Source organism: Pristiophorus japonicus, chromosome 7, assembly GCF_044704955.1.
Source record: "Pristiophorus japonicus isolate sPriJap1 chromosome 7, sPriJap1.hap1, whole genome shotgun sequence".
Classification (NCBI taxonomy): domain Eukaryota; kingdom Metazoa; phylum Chordata; class Chondrichthyes; family Pristiophoridae; genus Pristiophorus; species Pristiophorus japonicus.
The window spans coordinates 95,653,282-95,674,148 of NC_091983.1; the positions used below are offsets into that span (position 1 = coordinate 95,653,282).

The window sequence follows — 20,867 nt, forward strand, 5'->3', positions numbered from 1 at the left end:
TCTGCATCAGCAGTACAGGTTGTACCTCTCCAGTCTTGGACTCTTTAGTCCGGAAATGTCCCTGGTCCAGCATCAATCCAGGTGTGGGTGGCATCCCATGCTGTTCGTTGAAGTAATCGGGCCGGGCAAGGAAAGAGATGGGATGGGAAGGGCAGGTAGCTGACTGAGGTGGCGAAATTGGGCCTGGCCCCAGGCTCTCTCTCTCTCTCTCTTCCCCCATCCGCCACCGTCACCACTCTCCCCCCGCCACCATTGCGGCTCAGCCGGAGGCTCGGCCACTTACAGCTCAGCTCTCTCTCTCTCTCTCTCTCTCTCTGTCTCTCTCTCTCTCTCTCTCTCTCCTTCCCTCTTTCCCTCTGCGCCGCTTCTCTCGACTTCTGGACGACTAAACGCTGCGCAGTAGGCTTCTGCGAAGCGCATATGCAGAACACGTCCGGGTCGTTGTCACCAGTTGACCTCCGGTGGTTCGGAAAATTCTCTGGTCTGGCACCAGTCAGGTCCCAAGGGTGCCGGACTGGAGAGATACTTCCGTTTTCTGATTGATACTGTTCTAGTTGACGCATCCTATGGTTCTGGTCAGTGCGAGCTCCTGGTTACGTTTTTGGCAAATGTTGTTGTCCAGTGCCTCTTCCACATGCTTCCCAGCGCTTGTGCTATCTTCTGATATCGCATTACATTGGAGCCCTTCTTTCATGTCAGTAGTCACTGACGTTTGTTAGACTGTCTATAGATGACGGTATGGATTCATAGAAACATAGAAACATAGAAAATAGGTGCAGGAGCAGGCCATTCAGCCCTTCTAGCCTGCACCGCCATTCAATGAGTTCATGGCTGAACATGAAACTTCAGTACCCCCTTCCTGCTTTCTCGCCATAACCCTTGATCCCCCGAGTAGTAAGGACTTCATCTAACTCCCTTTTGAATATATTTAGTGAATTGGCCTCAACTACTTTCTGTGGTAGAGAATTCCACAGGTTCACCACTCTCTGGGTGAAGAAGTTTCTCCTCATCTCGGTCCTAAATGGCTTACCCCTTATCCTCAGACTGTGACCCCTGGTTCTGGACCTCCCCAACATTGGGAACATTCTTTCTGCATCTAACCTGTCTAAACCCGTCAGAATTTTAAACGTTTCTATGAGGTCCCCTCTCATTCTTCTGAACTCCAGTGAATACAAGCCCAATTGATCCAATCTTTCTTGATAGGTCAGTCCCGCCATCCCGGGAATCAGTCTGGTGAACCTTCGCTGCACTCCCTCAATAGCAAGAATGTCCTTCCTCAAGTTAGGAGACCAAAACTGTACACAATACTCCAGGTGTGGCCTCACCAAGGCCCTGTACAACTGTAGCAACACCTCCCTGCCCCTGTATTCAAATCCCCTCGCTATGAAGGCCAACATGCCATTTGCTTTCTTAACCGCCTGCTGTACCTGCATGCCAACCTTCAATGACTGATGTACCATGACACCCAGGTCTCGTTGCACCTTCCCTTTTCCTAATCTGTCACCATTCAGATAATAGTCTGTCTCTCTGTTTTTACCACCAAAGTGGATAACCTCACATTTATCCACATTATACTTCATCTGCCATGCATTTGCCCACTCACCTAACCTATCCAAGTCACTCTGCAGCCTAATAGCATCCTCCTCGCAGCTCACACTGCCACCCAACTTAGTATCATCCGCAAATTTGGAGATACTGCATTTAATCCCCTCGTCTAAATCATTAATGTACAATGTAAACAGCTGGGGCCCCAGCACAGAACCTTGCGGCACTCCACTAGTCACTGCCTGCCATTCTGAAAAGTACCCGTTTACTCCTACTCTTTGCTTCCTGTCTGACAACCAGTTCTCAATCCACGTCAGCACACTACCCCCAATCCCATGTGCTTTAACTTTGCACATTAATCTCTTGTGTGGGACCTTGTCGAAAGCCTTCTGAAAGTCCAAATATACCACATCAACTGGTTCTCCTTTGTCCACTTTACTGGAAACATCCTCAAAAAATTCCAGAAGATTTGTCAAGCATGATTTCCCTTTCACAAATCCATGCTGACTTCGACCTATCATGTCACCATTTTCCAGATGCACTGCTATGACATCCTTAATAATTGATTCCATCATTTTACCCACTACTGAGGTCAGGCTGACCGGTCTATAATTCCCTGTTTTCTCTCTCCCTCCTTTTTTAAAAAGTGGGGTTACATTGGCTACCCTCCACTCCATAGGAACTGATCCAGAGTCAATGGAATGTTGGAAAATGACTGTCAATGCATCCGCTATTTCCAAGGCCACCTCCTTAAGTACTCTAGGATGCAGGCCATCAGGCCCTGGGGATTTATCGGCCTTCAATCCCATCAATTTCCCCAACACAATTTCCCGACTAATAAAGATTTCCCTCAGTTCCTCTTCCTTACTAGACCCTCTGACCCCTTTTATATCCGGAAGGTTGTTTGTATCCTCCTTAGTGAATACCGAACCAAAGTACTTGTTCAATTGATCCGCCATTTCTTTGTTCCCCGTTATGACTTCCCCTGATTCTGACTGCAGGGGACCTACGTTTGTCTTCACCAACCTTTTTCTCTTTACATACCTATAGAAACTTTTGCAATCCGCCTTAATGTTCCCTGCAAGCTTCTTCTCGTACTCCATTTTCCCTGTCCTAATCAAACCCTTTGTCCTCCTCTGCTGAGTTCTAAATTTCTCCCAGTCCCCAGGTTCGCTGCTATTTCTGGCCAATTTGTATGCCACTTCCTTGGCTTTAATACTATCCCTGATTTCCCTAGATAGCCACGGTTGAGCCACCTTCCCCTTTTTATTTTTACGCCAGACAGGAATGTACAATTGTTGTACTTCATCCATGCGGTCTCTAAATGTCTGCCATTGCCCATCCACAGTCAACCCCCTAAGTATCATTCGCCAATCTATCCTAGCCAATTCACGCCTCATACCTTCAAAGTTACCCTTCTTTAAGTTCTGGACCATGCAATACTCAAAACATATTTCTTGACTAGCCAACAAGTGTTTGTCATTGTGCTGGTTTCCTAAATGAAAAGGAACATGTGAATGATGAATTTGTTTTTGTCTGTATTTTATCACTTTTTGTGCATCAGTGTTCCCCATGTTTTTGTGTTCTGAGCTTCATTTGAATAAAAATTATTTGGAGAAGGAAATGCATAAATGAAGGGGAAAGGCAAAGGGTTTAAATTTTTTTTTAAGTAGTGCGAAGATGATGAAGATGGAGGAGAATGGAATATGGAAATAATAGAATTGAACATGGTGAAAAAAGAAGATTGACTGAGAAATTGCAGGGCAAAAGTGGCTGTGAACAGCTCAGTGGTGAACAGGAGAAGTCCATGAATGGTGGAAGAGATGACCGAGAAATTGGGGCACAGAAATTGCAAATGGTTGAATAATACACAGGCAAAGCTGAACATAACAGATAAAATAGGAGGGAGGGGAGATGTAGGTAACCTGGTACCAGAGGCTGAGGAGTGAGCTAAGGAACAGGGTCAGATGCTGCAGAGGCCAAAGAACGTGGGGGATGGGAAGGGAGAAGCCTGCAACTACAGGGTGACGGCTAAATGCTTATGTTGGAAATTTCTACAATAAGTGTTTACATAGGCAGTTTCAATCTCTTGACAACCCGATGCCTGCACCTAAAATACTTTTAATAATGTGCTAGCTGACTGTTCATCAGGAGTATTGTTCAAGTGAAGCAGGGTTAGAAGTGGGGGAATAAGAGTGTAATTACAGCATAACAAGTTTGCATAAATTCTTTGTGGATATAGGAAATTATAATGGAAAGAGATGAAAGGAAGTGTGTGAGAAACACACTTGCACGCGCGCCCACTTTCTCTCTCGCGCTCTCTGTCTTGCACTCTACACGCTCTCACTCACTCGCATGCACACACACACACACACACTCATTCTATCACATACTTTCTCATGCACACTCTTACACACTCACTCACGCTCGCACTTTCTCTCTCATACACACACTCTCTTTCACAAACACACTCTCTAATTTGCGTATGGTAAGGTCCTACAAATAGCAATGATATTAATCGCCAGATAATCTGTTGTAGTGATGTTGGTTAAGGGAAAATTGTGGGCCAAGGCATCAGGAGAACTGTCCTCCTCTTCAAATAGTGTGGTGAAATCTTTTACATCCACCTGAGGACAGCAGCACTTGAATAAAGTCTCATCTAAAAGACCTCCAACAGTATAACACTCCCTCAAGACAGTACTGAAATGTCAGCCTAGATTATGTGCTCCAGTCTCTGGAGTGAATGCTTCCACTAACCCACGGCTGACACAGCAGTTCAAAGACCGATTGTTACTGCTCGTTCTCCTAGATTTTCAGAACACAAGTGTGCATGTGTACGATTTAATGAATTTTCTGACGGCACCCTGTTAAGAGTTAGCATTAACATTCAACTAAATGCTTCCATTTCATATATGTCTCAAGTGTACAATTTAATGACTTTTATTTATATGTTTGCCTTTTGTGACTATACTCAAAGGTTTGCACAATTTAATAATTGAATTATAACTAAGATTTAATCTGCAATCTTATCAAAAGACTTGGACTAAATTAATTTTTTTCTCTCTTACAGGATTATAAAAAAACATTGATATCAAACTACTTTGTAAGTAATAGCATCCATTTATATTATTAAGAATATAAGAAATAGAAACAGGAGTAGGCCATACGGCCCCTCGAGCCTGCTCCGCCATTCAATAAGATCATGGCTGATCCGATCATGGACTCAGCTCCACTTCCCCACCCGCTCCCCATAACCCCTTATCCCCTTAGCCCCTTATCGCTCAAGAAACTGTATTTCTGTCTTAAATTTATTCAATGTCCCAGCTTCCACAGCTCTTCGAGGCAGCAAATTCCGCAGATTTACAGTCCTCTGAGAGAAGAAATTCCTCCTCATCTCAGTTTTAAGATCATGCCCTCTAGTTCTAGTCTCTCCCATCAGTGGAAACATCCTCTCTGCATCCACCTTGTCAAGCCCCCTCATAATCTTATACATTTTGATAAGATCACCACTCATTCTTCTAAATTCCAATGAGTAGAGGCCCAACCTACTCAACCATTCCTCATAAGTCAACACCCTCATCTCCGGAATCAACCTAGTGAACTTTCTCTGAACTGCTTCCAAAGCAAGTATATCCTTTCGTAAATATGGAACTCAAAACTCCATGCAGTATTCCAGGTGTGGCCTCACCAATACCTTGTATACTGTAGCAAGACTTCCCTGCTTTTATACTCCATCCCCTTTGCAATAAAGGCCAAGATACCATTGGCCTTCCTGATCACTTGTTGTACCTGCATACTATCCTTTTGTGTTTCATACTCAAGTATCCCCAGGTCCTGCTGTACTGCGGCACTTTGCAATCTTTCTCCATTTAAATAATAATTTGCTTTTTGATTTATTTTCTGCCAAAGTGCATGATCTCACACTTACCAACATTATACTCCATCTGCCAAATTTTTGCCCACTCACTGTCTATGTCCTTTTGCAGATTTTTTGTGTCCTCCTCACACATTGCTTTTCCTCCCATCTTTGTATCATCGGCAGACTTGACTATGTTGCACTCAGTCCCTTCTTCCAAGTCGTTAATATAGATTGTAAATAGTTGGGGTCCCAGCACTGATCCCTACGGCACCCCACTAGTTACTGGGTTGCCAACCAGAGAATGAACCATTTATCCCGACTCTCTGTTTTCTGTTAGTTAGCCAATTCTCTATCCATGAGCTAATATATTACTCCCAACCCCGTGAACTTTAATCTTGTGCAGTAACCTTTTATGTGGCACCTTGTCAAATGCCTTCGGGAAGTTCAAATACACCACATCCACTGGTTCCCCTTTATCCATCCTGTTCATTACATCCTCAAAAAATTCCAGCAAATTTGTCAAACATGACTTCCCCTTCATAAATCCATGCCGACTCTGCCTGACCGAATTTAGCTTATCCAAATGTCCTGCTACTGCTTCTTTAACATTTTCCCAACCACAGATGTTAGGCTAACTGGTCTATCCCACTTTCAATCCTACTTGGAAATGATAAAAAGAGAAGAGGCTCAAGGTAGATCATTTGAGTATCTGAATGATTCTGGACTTGGAGTGCTAAGGTCCTTTTTAACCTCTGCATCTAGCCACAATAAAAGATACTCGTGTCTAATATGTATCAAAAGAGAAATGTCCCAACCATAAACATCATAATATCTAACCATAGATAGATGCTTTGATAGCAAACATAAATCTCCTGTAATATCTTTGTTTTGAAGAAGGATCTATCCTTGGCCCCCCCTCCTATTTCTACATGCTGCTCCTAGGCTCCATCTGAAAACACAGCGTCATTTTCCACATCCACGCTGTTAGCATCCAGCTCTATCTTATCCTCTCTTTTGACCCCTCCACTCTCTCTAAATTGTCAGACTGCTTGTCCGACATCCAGTACTGGATGAGCAAAAATTTCCTCCAACTAAATGTTGGAAAGACTGAAGGCATTGTTTTCAATCCCAGCCACACTCTTTGTTGCCTAGCCACCGACTCCATCCCTCTCCCTGGCAACTGTCTGATACTAAACCAGTCTGTTTGTAACCTTGGTGTCATATTTGACCCTTGCGATGAGCTTCCAACTACGTATTCGCGCTGTCTCTAAGACCGCATATTTCCACGCACATAACATCACCCGACTCTGCCCCTGCCTCAGCTCAGCTGCTGCTGAAACCCTCATCCTGCCTTTACCACTAGACTTGACAATACCACCGCACTCCTGGCTGGCCTCCCACATTCTACCCTCCATAAACTTGAGGTCATCCAAAACTCTGCTGCCCGTGTCCTCACTCGCACCAAGTCCCGTTCACCCATCACCCCTTGGCTCCCGGTTAAGCAACGTTTCTATTTTAAAATTCTCATCCTTGTTTTTAAATCCCTCTGTGGCCTCACCCCTCTCCATCTCTGTAATCTCCTGCAGCCCTCAGACATATCTGCGCTCCTCCAATTCTGCCCTCTTAAGCATCACTGATTTTAATCGCTCCACCGTTAGTGGCCGTGCCTTCAGCTGCCAAGGCCCTAAGCTCTGGAATTCCCTCCCTGACCCTCCTTTGCCTCTCTACCTATCTTTCCTCCTTTAAGACCCTGCATAAAACCTACCTTTTTGACCAAGCTTTTGGCCATATGCCCAAAAATGTCCTTATGTGGCTTGGTGTCAAATTTTGTTTGACAATGCCCCGTGATGTGCCTTGGGACGATTTACTATGTTAAAGGTGCTGCATAAATACGAGTTGGTGGTGGTGGTGAAGGATTCAGCACCAGAAAGGTTGACTTGCATTCTCTCTCTAGATACAGCCTGATTTGCTGAGTGTTTCCAGCGTTTTCTGTTTTTGTTTCATCTGGTTACCTTTCATCCAACTGAAATCAGCTAAGTTCCAGTTCGACATTTTATGGTTTATTTTGTTTATTTTTAACATGAATTTCATTCGGTGATGGCCAATATTTCCCACGTATTCACCTATCTACAGGTTGCTTACTTGTCCTCCTTCATTTCCCAGAACCAGATCCAACACTGGTTCTTTCCTTGATGGACACGCAGTCTGCTGATTTAAGGAACCTGTCCTGGATGCATTCGAAGAACCCCTTTCCATTTTGACCACATCATGTATCTTCTTCCACTCTATGTTATGATAATTAAAGTCTCCCATTATAATACTGTTACCGCTGCAAACCTTTAAATTGCATACAGACCTCACCCTCAATTCTTTCCCAATTGTCACTGGTCTATAACATACTCCGAGTATGGTAACAAATCTCAGACCCAGACAGGGTCTGAGCACCACCATTGACGGAAACTATCCCTTATATGGCTGTAATATTTTCCTTAATTTATAAGGTTCCTCTTTTTTCCTTCTTTATATTTCCTGAAAATATTAAAGCTGTGTTTATTTCCCAGTCTTGTACCTGTCAAAGCTTTAAAACATTATTTTACTGAATTTTGAAAAAAATGTTGATGTCATGCATGTCATTTTATTATGCTGTCTCCTTTACAGCATAAAAAACCTCAATATATAATGCAGGTATTGAAAATAAACTAAGATGACCCTACTTTTTTCAGAAATTTTCATCTAAATCATAACTTATTTTGCAGATAATATGTGTATGGCTGTAGAGTTCGCTCTGCCCAGTGCTTTGATCTATGCCATACTTTGTTTAAAACCGGGCTCGGGCTGTTTAGGTGACAGTTTCTGTTGGGTTGGTGGCCATTAGCTGACATCGACAAATCAGTGTGATGGAATCAGACCCTCCTCAGGCCATAACATAATCCTGAGTCATCATTGTTTCTTTCATTATTGTTTTATATCTTGCAATCCAATGTTAACATCAAACACTCCCAGAGTAGGCATATGACAGTAGATGCAGAAAAAATTACTCTACCCAGGCAGTGTACCTCAGCTCCATTGCACCAGCCCATTGTATCTGTCTGACATTTGTCCATTTTTCACACAAGCCATCCTGTGATTCTTTTGAGTGAAATTGTCAATTAGTGCCAAATTAAGGCAATTTAATGGTTTATAGACCCATTTCCAATATAGAATTGAAATTCATTACTGCATCTAAATATATATTTTGCAATAAAAATCTAATTCTGTTGTTCATACTGTTAAGATGGTCAACTCAAATATCCCTACTGTGAAATTATTACAGTTGAGAGACAAAATATTGTATAATCATATAATCATGCATGGGGTTCATTTGTAGAGGAATAGAATTGAAAAGCAGAAAAGTTATGTTAAGCTTGTATCTTGTTTAGGCCAACAAATTATAAAAATGCTATAGATGCACTGGAGAAGGTACAAAGAAGATGCTAGAACTGAGAGATTATATTTATCAGGAAAGGCTGAACGGGCCTTTCAGCAGGGTGAGGGGGGGGGTTCTTTTCTCTAGAAAAGAGAAGGTTGAGGGGCGACGGAATAGAAAATTATGAAGGGGTTTGATAGGGTAGACATAGAGAAGATATTTCCACTTATGGGTGAGACCAAAACTAGGGGCCATAAATAGAAGATAGTGACCAATAAATCCAATCGAGAATTCAAGAGAAATGTCTTTACCCAGAGAGTGGTCAGAATGTGAAACTCATTACCACAAGGAGTAGTTGAGGTGACTAGCATAGATGCATTTAAGGGGAAGCCAGGTAAGCACGAGGGTGAAAGGATTTGAAGGATATACTGATGCGGTTAGATGAAGTAGAGGCTCGTGTGGATTATAAACGCTGGCATGGATCAGTTAGGCCAAATGGCCTGTTTCTGTGCTGTAAATTCGATATAATATTGTATAATCATTTTTGATACTGAATTTCCACAGTAGAAGGCATCCACATGATTTTGTTTTCAGTTATGCAAGTTAAAATCTAATAACTTTTTGTAAAAGTTGTAAAACTGACTTTTTCTTCTCTCCTTTTCTTTTAAAGATCTGGCCAGCTGTACAAATGGTAAATTTCCACTTTGTACCACTCGCACACAGGTAAAAATAGCCAAGTCAAGTTCTGCCAAGGTAGCAAGAGGTAATTTCCTGGTCCGAGCAAGGTCCTGGTGCAAAGGATGCCTTTTGCTGGGAGCTGACTGGTTGTCAGGCAGCACTTCCTGTGCAGCTGTCGGTTTGGAAATCCTGCAGCTGTACTTTAAATGGAAAAGTGCACTCTGCCTGTATATCGGAGTTCTAGGGCAAGAGCGAGTGTGGACTATCTACCTCTGGTGCATCCGTCATTTGCTCCTCCCTTTCTTCTTCCCCCAAGTAACCAATAGAAGTCTTTCCTTAGAGACAGCAATGGTCCAAATGTAAGTTGCACCAGCTGAAAATGGCAGTGCCAAAACTTGTGTTCGTGCCACAAGAAAAATAAAGTTGAATAAATAAATACCCATACAAAAATCATCCTGCAGACTCACAAAAATCCAGCAGAATATTGTAACTCACTTTTAAATGCAGAGTTCCTATCAGCACTCAACCCTTCAACGCAGAAAGCTCATTTTATATAAGTGGGCTTTAACAAATGGCATTCTCGACATGAAACACTGCGCACATTAACTTGCTTTGATGTAAAATTGATTAAGAACATATACAATAGGTGCAGGCATAAACCATACGGCTCCTTGAGCTGGCTCCGCCATTTAATATCAACTCCACTTTCCTGCACTAACCCCATATCCTTTGATTTATTTAGTGCCCAAAAATCTATAGATCTCAGTCTTGAATATATACTCATCAGCTGAGCATCCACAGTCCTCTGGGCTGGAGAATTCCAAAGATTCATAATAATATATAAAATGAAACCCTTGGCTGTTACTGCCTTTCACTGAGTTTACAACCACAGTCTGCCCAATTTTCAGGTGGTAATCAGACAGTCAGGCACAGATAGTTGGCAGAAATCCCACCTCACCAGAACCCTGCTTCCACCCCCTCCCCCCTCCCCAAACAGTTTCCATGGCATAAACTATTGGAAAATTCTCTTTAAACAAAACATTACTGAAACCTGGGGAGAGTATTATCAACCCAGATAGATGCCTATCGACAGGATTATTCCAAATGAAAACCCAAACCCAAATTAACTTCTTTTTCAGTAGGAACCAGAAAATACATGGCATTTGAAGCGCACATAATTTTTGATCCTTCCCTGGAGATTTCCTCAAGATCACTTAATTTATAATATCCAGGTTTTCTTTAATCAGCCAGGAAAAATGCAAAGTGCAGCAGGACACTGAAAAGAAAAGTTAGGCTCTCATACCTTCAGAGATATTTGCAATGTTCGTTTAGTGTTAAAATGTTTGTGTCTGTAATACTGTGGCGATTTCACAGTGTTGCTTATTGCTTGTTTTTAAAATTCGACTGCAATTGAGAGAACAAAATAAAAAGATTGCAATTGGTGTTTGATTTTTAAAAAGTTCCTGAAGAGAATCTCTCTATCAAACAGATCATTAATTCTGCCTGTTTGCATTCTTTGGCATTAAACATTTGAAAGTTTTTTTTAATGTTGAAGTTGTATCCTGTAATGCTGAAGATCAATTGTTCACATTGTGCTGGAAAAATATTTTTGTCCACAACAGTTCACATTAGACAAAATCATTCTAATTCTCTGTAACTATATATAGCATCTAAAGGTCTTGTTTGTCTTCAGTGGTTTGATGTTCAAAACTGGTTGAACTGATTGTGAGAGATCAATAATTAAAGTGAGACCCTAAAGATTATTATATAATAAAGTTAACCTAGCACCTGATTAACATATCTTTCCCTTTAGCTGGCAAAAGCTGTATACATTTCGAAGATATCAGTAGCTGTTCTAGGCGACAAGTGAAAGGAATTCATAAAATATACAAAATCTAATGTGAAAGTATTTCTGTAATTTTAATGCATCTCAAAGTATCCATAAACAGAATGCAGATTGGGTTGGGAACAATGTGCAATGAATGTTAGTTTAATAAAAAAAATGTTTGTAGTTGCAAGATTAATCAATCGTAGAATTGGTGTCACTTACTGGATTTTTAAAGATTTTGTTTCCTTTGTTTGACCTCTGACCACATATGAACTTTGTGGGTGGACAGCGCTATTCCATAACTCCACAGGTCCCACCATGGACCAGTAACTGGGAGATGTGAAAAAACAGCCTGCGGACAGCACTTGTAGGAAATGACATCTACTTGTTGGCACAGGAAATTGAACCTTTATCCATCGCTGCTGTGATGCTACATTTTGGCACTCGGCCCATCTGTCTGATCTAAAATGTGTGTACAATGCTAAATGAAGGACACACAAATAAACCAGTCTACATTGTCCTTCCTCGCTATAATTGCTTTTGTAGTTATAAATTACACTGGCACAGTGAGTAAATGTCGCCAGCTGTTCATTACACTTGCACTTGCCGACAGATTTTCTGTGGAAATTGCTGTAATTAGAAATCTAAAACAGTGCGGCGCCCTCTACAGGGGATCTGGGACCCTTGTGAACAGGGCAAGCCTTAACCAATCAGATTGAAGAATACTTAGAGACAAAAAATCTGAACAAGTATAATTAGAATATTTAATTCAATGCCAAATCATGTACAGAAAGCAAAATAAAGAGGAGAGGAAGATGGGATTAAGAGACGACAAAAAATGTTAAAGTTTCAGTTTTTAAAAAATATCCGACAATAATTAAAACCTGAAGAACTGAGACTCCACACTTGTAAAATTTAATTTTCAGTGCTGGAGAAGTTGTTTGGCTGTAATTAAAATTTACCATGCCATTAAAAGAATTTACTTACACTGGAATGGACAAGCCCTAACTTTTTCTAGAGTGTTTAATGGATATCTAATGGGCAAGTACCGCAACTTCACGTCCTTCCACGCGTTTCAATGCCAATTCTCTCTGTGACATACCATTGTAGCAAAGCTTTTGGAGAAGCAGGGCACCTCTGACAGCAACTTCCTGATTTCTGCATTTAACTGCGTGTATGCAGTCGCTGGAAGTTGCTGTCCGATTTACTCGTCAGTAGCGGTGAGCGCTGTTGGCCTCCCTTTACTTTGCCACTGTGTTCAGTTCCTGTGTTTCCTAGAATAATCACTGTGGTCCTGCAAATGACTATTTGATAACATTAAATTCCCAGGCACCTTTTATCTTACCTCATTGATTTTTTTTTTCAACTTGACAAATGAATTTTCGTTTGTTTAAAATTTTGCTTCATGACATTATTAGAAGTATTTCTGTCGCTCACAATCGTTTTTTTAATTTTAACACAGGTTGCCAGTTGTTCAGATTGTTGCTCTGATGTGGAATACCTACCTCTCGTGGATGGCAAACAAAATATGATAGATTTGTCTGAGTAAACGCTGTACTTCTGAGTTCTATGGCAAAAGACTGATGGATTTTCTGAACCATTTGACATGATCTTTCTATTTACTGATAAGTAACATTATAGTGTAACACTGTTATAATTATTGAGAGACAATGTTGGGACATTTACATTGCTCTGTCATTGGATTTAGCTTTGTTTACACTGTCACCAATGTCCTAGGCTGAAATAGCAATTTCTCTCCCCCCACCTCAGATGTCAGGAAAATGTTTCCTAATATGAATAAGACTATAAAAAGTTGGTAGGAAAAAATGGCACGCTTTACTGAAAAATTTCTACAAAGGTTCATTGTGGCAAAATATTTTGAATGCGCACAAAATAACTCTGTGAAACTAGGTTTCAGTTCAGTTTACATATATCAGCATTTTGGGATGAAGTACACGTTTTATATGCCCAAGTATGTTTTGGACTAATTTGAAACAGTAATGATGGGAATTCATAGTCACTCATTATTTTACGCAATATTTTCAGGATACATGTTTCCTCCCTTGCCCCATTTATGAAAAATAGCTGGCATCAGATTAAAATTAGTTGATTACCCACAGGAGTAGGTTTCTGGCAGTAAGTAACTGGTGTTTTATAATGGATGTAACATCACTGGACATTTTGGAAAGGGGCAAAATTATATTAAAATAATGCACATATTTTGAAGCTAACCTACCCAAGTGCCAACTATAACTATAAATAGTACAAATAGAGCAAAAGTATATTGGATTGTTATATTAAAATAATTTTAATCCATGATAAAAATTGAGAACAGACATCAATAAAAGATTTAGACTTTTTAAAGAAATATTTGTTTCAATCATTTGTGCTTAACAGCTGTTACAAATTGTAAAGTCTGTGCTCCTCATTTTCTTAATTTTATTTTTCTGTAAACAGTCAGGGCCCGTAATTGGTGGACATACCGCCCAAAATCGCGAAATTGATCAAAAAATACCTACGTACTGTCCACATACCGCCCGGCGGGAAATAAATTAGCAACATACCGCTGCCGTCCGCCCACATGGGGTACCCTGCAGACCGGCCAAAAGTCCAACATTGGTAGCATTCCGCCAACATACCATCGGAGCTGCACACTGTCTGAAAAAAGGTGGTTTTATACCGATGGTATGTCAGCGGTATGTAAACTACGGTGTTCCTCCTGGACACGCCCCCCCACCACCACCCAGCGATCTCTCTCTCTCCCACCCACCCCCCCCCCACCCCATTTCTCCCCCTGATCTATTTCTCCCCCTTTCCTCTCTCCTCCCCTCCCTCTCTCCCCCCCCCCCCCCTCCTCCTCCTCCTCCTCTCCCTCCCTCCCCACCCCCATAAATCCATGCTGACTTGGACCGATCCTGTCACTGCTTTCCAAATGCGCTGCTCTTTCATCCTTAATGATTGATTCCAACATTTTCCCCACCACTGATGTCAGGCTAACCAGTCTATAATTACCCGTTTTCTCTCTCGCTCCCTTTTTAAAAAGTGGTGTTACATTAGCTATGCTCTAGTCCATAGGAACTGATCCAGAGTCGAATCCCCGCCTCTCCCCCACCCAGGTAAACGCATAAATAAATAATATAAGCATTATAAATAAATCAAAAACACTGCACAAAACAATTAAAAATCTAAACATACCTGGAGACTCTCACTTGCGATCCGATGTTGGCAGTCTCTGGCCTCCGGACTGCTCTTCTCGGCGGGGGGAGGGGGAAGGGGTCCACCAAAGTTGGGCCCAAAGTGTTCAAGCTATGTTTCCATACTATTGTTGTTGCAGAACCTCCCAACCAATGGATAAACTCCCCTGATAGTGTCAACACCACACTTTGGTTAATGTTATCAGAATATCAGAACCACTCTTGAACATTCTGGGCCAATAATATTTCCCATTGTGACTCTGCTATATTCCCCCAGGAGAAACATAAGCAAAAATATGAATTGGCTCGGATAAACAAGAGAGACTAGGATTCAGGGCTAGTGTGGGCGGGGAACTGGTAGGAGGTTGGGCTTAATGGGCAAGAGGAACATGAAATTACAGAAATCAGCCTTCACAAATACTGAAGATTCATAGTAAGACCCTATTTTTTTAAACCTAGAATTGCATTGTTCATGTGATTTTATAATTTACCTTGGAGATCACAAGTTGTCCCAAATATGAGGATTTCTAGTTTAACTTCATAGCACTAGGTTACAGGATTAATGCAGTGCTATACCACCACTGTACTTTGACCAGGTTGATTGTGTAATGAATGTGATGAGTCTTTGCATCACAAAAATTTAACAAAATGCATTGAGTTAAATGAGAAAAGTGGAGCTGCTTTTTTTTTAAAAAATAGTTTTGTTTTCTTAAACACATCAATTATTAAATGTTGTCTTACTATGTTTTTAAAATCTCAGTAATAGATGTGATTGCTTGCAGTGGACCTGGACTTGTTTATTTTAACCCTCACTTGTATCTCTAATTGACTATTGACCATTTTACAGTACCAATTTATATACAGTATTTCTGTATGTTGCCAATTTTCTCCCCTCTTTCTCCTCTCCTAAAGTAATTGGCTCATGCCAGGTCACAGTTCCATGGGTTACTGATACTCTCCTGTCTCTCGCCCAAGTGTCCATTCTTTCTCCAGGAGCCTCAGGCAGTACGTGTTTGCAGACTGATCATGCAGAGCATCACTGATGGTCAGAAACATCCATCTTCCAGCCGAGGTCAGTGGATGTGATCCTGATAGTTACTCTCGGGGACATCGAGACCTACTGTCCTGCCTGTACTTTGAGACCAGCTAACTCACTGTTGATCAGAGACCAAAATTGGGACCATTTACTAAACATTTTAGTATTAACAGTAATTATTTTATTAGTTTGGAAAGCAATAAAGAAGTTGAACGTTTAAATGGTTTTATCTTCATTTATGATCTGTGTTAATTTGAAATATACCATGCCAGTTTTGGATTGTAATGTTAGAGGATATTTTGGGAGCTATTTGGTTACAAATTAACATGTCATTGTAAAATTAAAAACAACCATTATAATAAAAACCAGAGATTGAATCATTAATTTCAACCTGATAGTATTTGAACTTTAAAACACGTGTATCTTGCTTTAAGTACTGTACTGAGATTTGAATTTACTTTCAACATCTGTCTAACAAAACATATTTGTTCTGTGTGCTAATACCCTGTAGGTCATTCATTCCATCTTTTTATAGATAATTTATTCCACATGGGGAAAGAGATCCTCTCCTAAATTTTCACTTAACATTACTGTTCTCCATTAATGGCTAGCAATGACTTTTTAAAAATTATTTTCTGAAATTTGGTATTGTATGCACAAAAATGACAAACTAATTGTGATTTTCACTGGTGAATACTAGAACAAATTTGAGCTAAAAGTCTTTATTGAGAACCAAATGGGTCGCTGAAGGCTTCTGTTCCCACATGAATTATCTGACTTAGCTTTATATCATCCAACAAAAAATATAACTTTTGGGGCCTGATTTTGAATGTTAGTCATTTCCACTGCTTTGGCAGTAGCAAAACCATTGCAACCATAATTTTTTTTGTTCTTGCTATTTGCTTTTCCTGGGTTCCTTTCAGGAGTTATGTAGTCAACAGTCTATCATATTGAAATACAATGACACAAGTTTCCCAAAACATGATGACATCAAATTAAAAAAAAACAGTTTGTTGTTCTAGATTTCCAAGCAACCTCATTATTATTTGCAACTTCTGTGATGCCCTTGGTATCTATTGTAAAAAGGATTACATTCAGAAAATGTGATTGCCACAAATATAACCAATTTATACAGGGAGCTCCTCTGCAGAACATTTGAATCTTGGTCAACTAAAATATACCATTTTGTGCAACATTAGTTAAAGCCCTAAGGCTGAGCTGATTCATCAAACATTGCTAGGCCTGGAATAGCACAGATCAGGTACAGAGTAGAAATTCTAATATTTCCAAGCAATATATCTTAACCCCAGCCACAGAGGAGCACTCTTTTTATTATATAAGTGTGACTTTTCAATTTCCCACAGCACCCATCTAACAAACAATGCCAGTTTGTTAACAGCTTTGTGCTGTGGACTTAATGCCACCAAGAACTGGGATTAAATTACCCAAACTCATTGACCCAGATTTTGCGGTCGGCAACATAACTAAGAATTATGACACTGGCATCTGAACCGGATGCACATTTACCTGCTGGGAACCCGCCGGCGAGAAGTTGCTGTCAGATGCTGCGGAGTTGAGCGCAGTGGCTCATTGATCCCAGGGGCGTGCCATGTGTGGAAATGTACCTGGTATCATGCATGCCGGTGCTCCAATCAGCAAACAGGTGGTCTCTCAATCACTCCCAGTCTCTCACGAACAATGTGGGTACATTACTTTTCATGGGCAATAAATATAACTGGAATAATCCTGTGGGTCATGTGTAAATGCAGGTTGAACCTCCCTTATCCAGAACCCTCGGGACCTGGCATGTTCTGAATAAAGGATTTTTCCAGATGAGGGTCACATTAAATTACAGGTACTGAGCAAGGGGATATCAAGGCTGGCTAGCTTGGGGCTGGGAGTATGGCAGAGGGATCATGGGGGTGTGGGGGGCGGATCGTGGGGTCAGGCCAGCGATTGCAGGAGTCAGCATTAAGGAAGGACTTCAATTTGTTCATGTTGGAGTTCTGCGCATGTGCCACCCGGTGGCTGGGAATGGTTCTGGATGAGGGATGGTTCCGGATAAGGGAGTTCTGGATAAGGGAGGTTCAACCTGTACTTGCAACATTCAAATAAAATGCGGCAACTTTCTATTTGCAACCAAAAATAAAAAGAGGATAGAGGCCAGGCTACAGTGGAATGGCACAAAAATCATATTCCACACTTGCTGTGCTATTCATCTCAATTGAATACTCAAGCATAATTGCTCTACATTGGCCTTACAGCATTAAACTGTAAAATAGCGCAGGATTTATTCAATTTAAAACACCATTTATGATATTTTTTGGAGAGTTTTCTACTCTGATGGGTGGTGTCATTTACTCTTTTCTGAGGTGAGGTGCATTTTATCACTTCCATCTATCTCCATACATAGTTGAAAACATTTGTATCTGCACAAGATAAAAGATCACGGGGTTGGGGGTAATATATTAGCATGGATAGAGGATTGGTTAGCGAACAGAAAACAGTATGGATAAATGGTTCATTCTCTGGTTGGCAATCAGTAACCGGTGGGGTGCCACAGGAATCAGTGCTGGGACCCCAACTCTTTACAATCTATATTAACGACTTGGAAGAAGGGACTGAGTGTAACGTAGCCAAGTTTGCCAACGGTACAAAGATGGGAGGAAAAGCAATGTATAAGGGGGACACACAAAACCTGTAAAAGGACATAGATAGGCTATGTGAGTGGGCAAAAATTTGGCAGATGGTGTATAATGTTGGAAAGTGTGAGGTCATGCACTTTGGCAGGAAAAAAATTGAAGAGCAAGATATTTAAATGGAGAAAGATTGCAAAGTGCTGCAGTACAGTGGGACCTGGGGGTACTTGTGCATGAAACACAAAAGGTTAGTATGCAGGTACAGCAAGTGATCAGGAAGACCAATGGAATCTTGGCCTTTATTGCAAAGGGGATGGAGTATAAAAGCAGGGAAGTCTTGCTACAGCTATACAGGGTATTGGTGAGGCCACACCAGGAATACTGCGTGCAGTTTTGCTTTCCATATTTTTACGAAAGAATATACCTGCTTTGGAGGCAGTTCAGAGAAGGTTCACAAGGTTGATTCCGGAGATGAGGGGGTTGTCTTATGAGGAAAGGTTGAGTAGGTTGGGCCTCTACTCATTGGAATTCATAAGAATGAGAGTTGATCTTATCGAAACCTATAAGATTATGAGGGGGCTTGACAAGGTGAATGCAGAGAGGATGTTTCTGCTGATAGGGGAGCCTAGAACTAGAGGGCATAATCTTAGAATAAGGGACCGCCCATTTAAAACTGAGAAGAAATTTCTTCTTTGAGGCAGTGAATTCCACAGATCCACAACCCTCTGAGAGCTGTGGAAGCTGGGACATTGAATAAATTTAAGACAGAAATAGACAATTTCTTAAACGATAAGGGGTTATGGGGAGCGGGCGGGGAAGTGGAGCTGAGTCCATGATCAGATCAGCCATGATCTTATTGAATGGCAGAGCTTGCTCGAGTGGCCTTATGGCCTTATGGCCTTCTCCTGTTCCTATTTCTTATGTTCTTATGTAAGCCAAGATAAGGTAATAGGACGTGTTTCTATTTCTGGAGTCAGAATCTCAAAAATAGCCTCAGAACACCACACACCTGACGTTAAGTTTGAAAGACTGGCTTGTAGTTTAAACTTTTAAAATTAAATAGACTTGGATTTACTGAGAAAACAGATGGATGAATTGACTGCGCAGATAGCTGTTAACGGATATGATTAAATTGGGATTACGGAGACATGGCTCCAAGGTAACCAAGGCTGGCACCTCAACATCCAGGGGTATTCAACGTTCAGGAAGGACAGACAGACAGGAAGGAAAAGGAGGTGGGGTAGTGTTACTGGTTAAAGAGGAGATTAACGGAATAGTAAGGAAGGACATTAGTGTGGATGATGTGGAATCTATATGGCTAGAGCTGCGAAACACCAAGGGCAGAAAACGTTAGTGGGAGTTGTGTACAGACCACCAAACAGTAGTAGGGAGGTTGGGGATGGCATCAAACAGGAAATTAGGGACGCGTGCAATAAGGGTACAGCAGTTATAATGGGTGACTTTAATCTACATGTTGATTGGGCTAACCAAACTGGTAGCAATGAGGTGGAGGAGGATTTCCTGGAGTGTATTAGGGATGGTTTTCTAGACCAATATGTCGAGGAACCAACTAGAGAGCAGGCCATCCTAGATTGGGTCTTGTGTAACGAGAGAGGATTAATTAGTAATCTGGTCGTGGGTGGCCTGTTGGGGAAAAGTGACCATAATATGGTAGAATTCTTCATTAAGATGGAGAGCGACACAGTTAATTCAGAGACTAGGGTCCTGAACTTAAAGAAACAAAACTTTGACGGTATGAGACGTGAATTGGCTAGGATAGACTGGAGAATGATACTTAAAGGGTTGACAGTGGATCGGCAATGGCAGATACTTAAATATCACATGGATGAACTACAACAATTGTACATCCCTGTGTGGCGTAAGAATAAAAAAGGGAAGCTGGCTCAACCATGGCTAACAAGGGAAATTAGGGATAGTGTTAAGTCCAAGGAAGAGGCATATAAATTGGCCAGAAAAAGCAGCAAACCTGAGGACTGGGAGAAATTTAGAATTCAGCAGAGGAGGACTAAGGGTTTAATTAGGAGGGGGAAAATAGAGTATGAGAGTAAGCTTGCAAGGAACATAAAAACTGACTGCAAAAGCTTCTATAGATATGTGATGAGAAAAAGATTAGTGAAGACTAATGTAGGTCCCTTGCAGTCAGAATCAGGGGAATTCATAATGGGGAACAAAGAAATGGCAAACCAATTGAACAAATACTTTGGTTCTGTCTTTACTAAGGAAGACATGAATAACCTCCCGAAAATTCGAGGGGACCGAAGGTCTAGCGAGAAGGGGGAACTGAGGGAAATTCTTATTAGTCAGGAAATGATGTTAGGGAAACTGAAGGGACGGAAGGCCGATAAATCCCCAGGCCTGATAGTATGTATCAAAGAGTACTTAAGGAAGTGGCCCTAGAACTAGTAGATGCATTGGTGGTCATTTTCCAACATCCCATGGATTCTGGCTCAGTTCCTATGGATTGGAGGGTAGCTAATGTAACCCCATTTTTTAAAAAAGGAGGGAGAGAAAGCCGGGAATTATAGACCGGTTAGCCTGACATCGGTGGTGGGGAGAATGCTGGAATCAATTATTAAGGATGAAATAGCAGTGCATTTGGAAAGCAGTGACAGGATCGGTCCAAGTCAGCATGGATTTATGAAAGGGAAATCGTGCTTGACA

General features: G+C 41.3%; 1 protein-coding gene across 5 annotated transcripts in view; it reads left to right on the forward strand.

The window, feature by feature from the left end:
- The window catches only part of mpv17 (mitochondrial inner membrane protein MPV17), a 115,531-nt gene extending 99,620 nt beyond the window's left edge, over positions 1-15,911 (forward strand). For 3 of the 5 annotated variants that reach the window (XM_070885143.1, XM_070885147.1, XM_070885144.1), the window contains exons 6-7: positions 4,616-4,648; positions 7,359-7,539. In XM_070885143.1, coding sequence (XP_070741244.1) covers positions 4,616-4,648; positions 7,359-7,502 — 177 coding nt within the window. In that variant the 3' untranslated portion in view covers positions 7,503-7,539. Of the gene's footprint in view, positions 1-4,615; positions 4,649-7,358; positions 7,562-9,480; positions 9,534-12,778 lie in introns of those variants that run through there. The other 2 variants (XM_070885145.1, XM_070885146.1) reach the window with 2 other exon arrangements.
- The last annotated feature ends 4,956 nt before the right edge of the window (positions 15,912-20,867 follow it).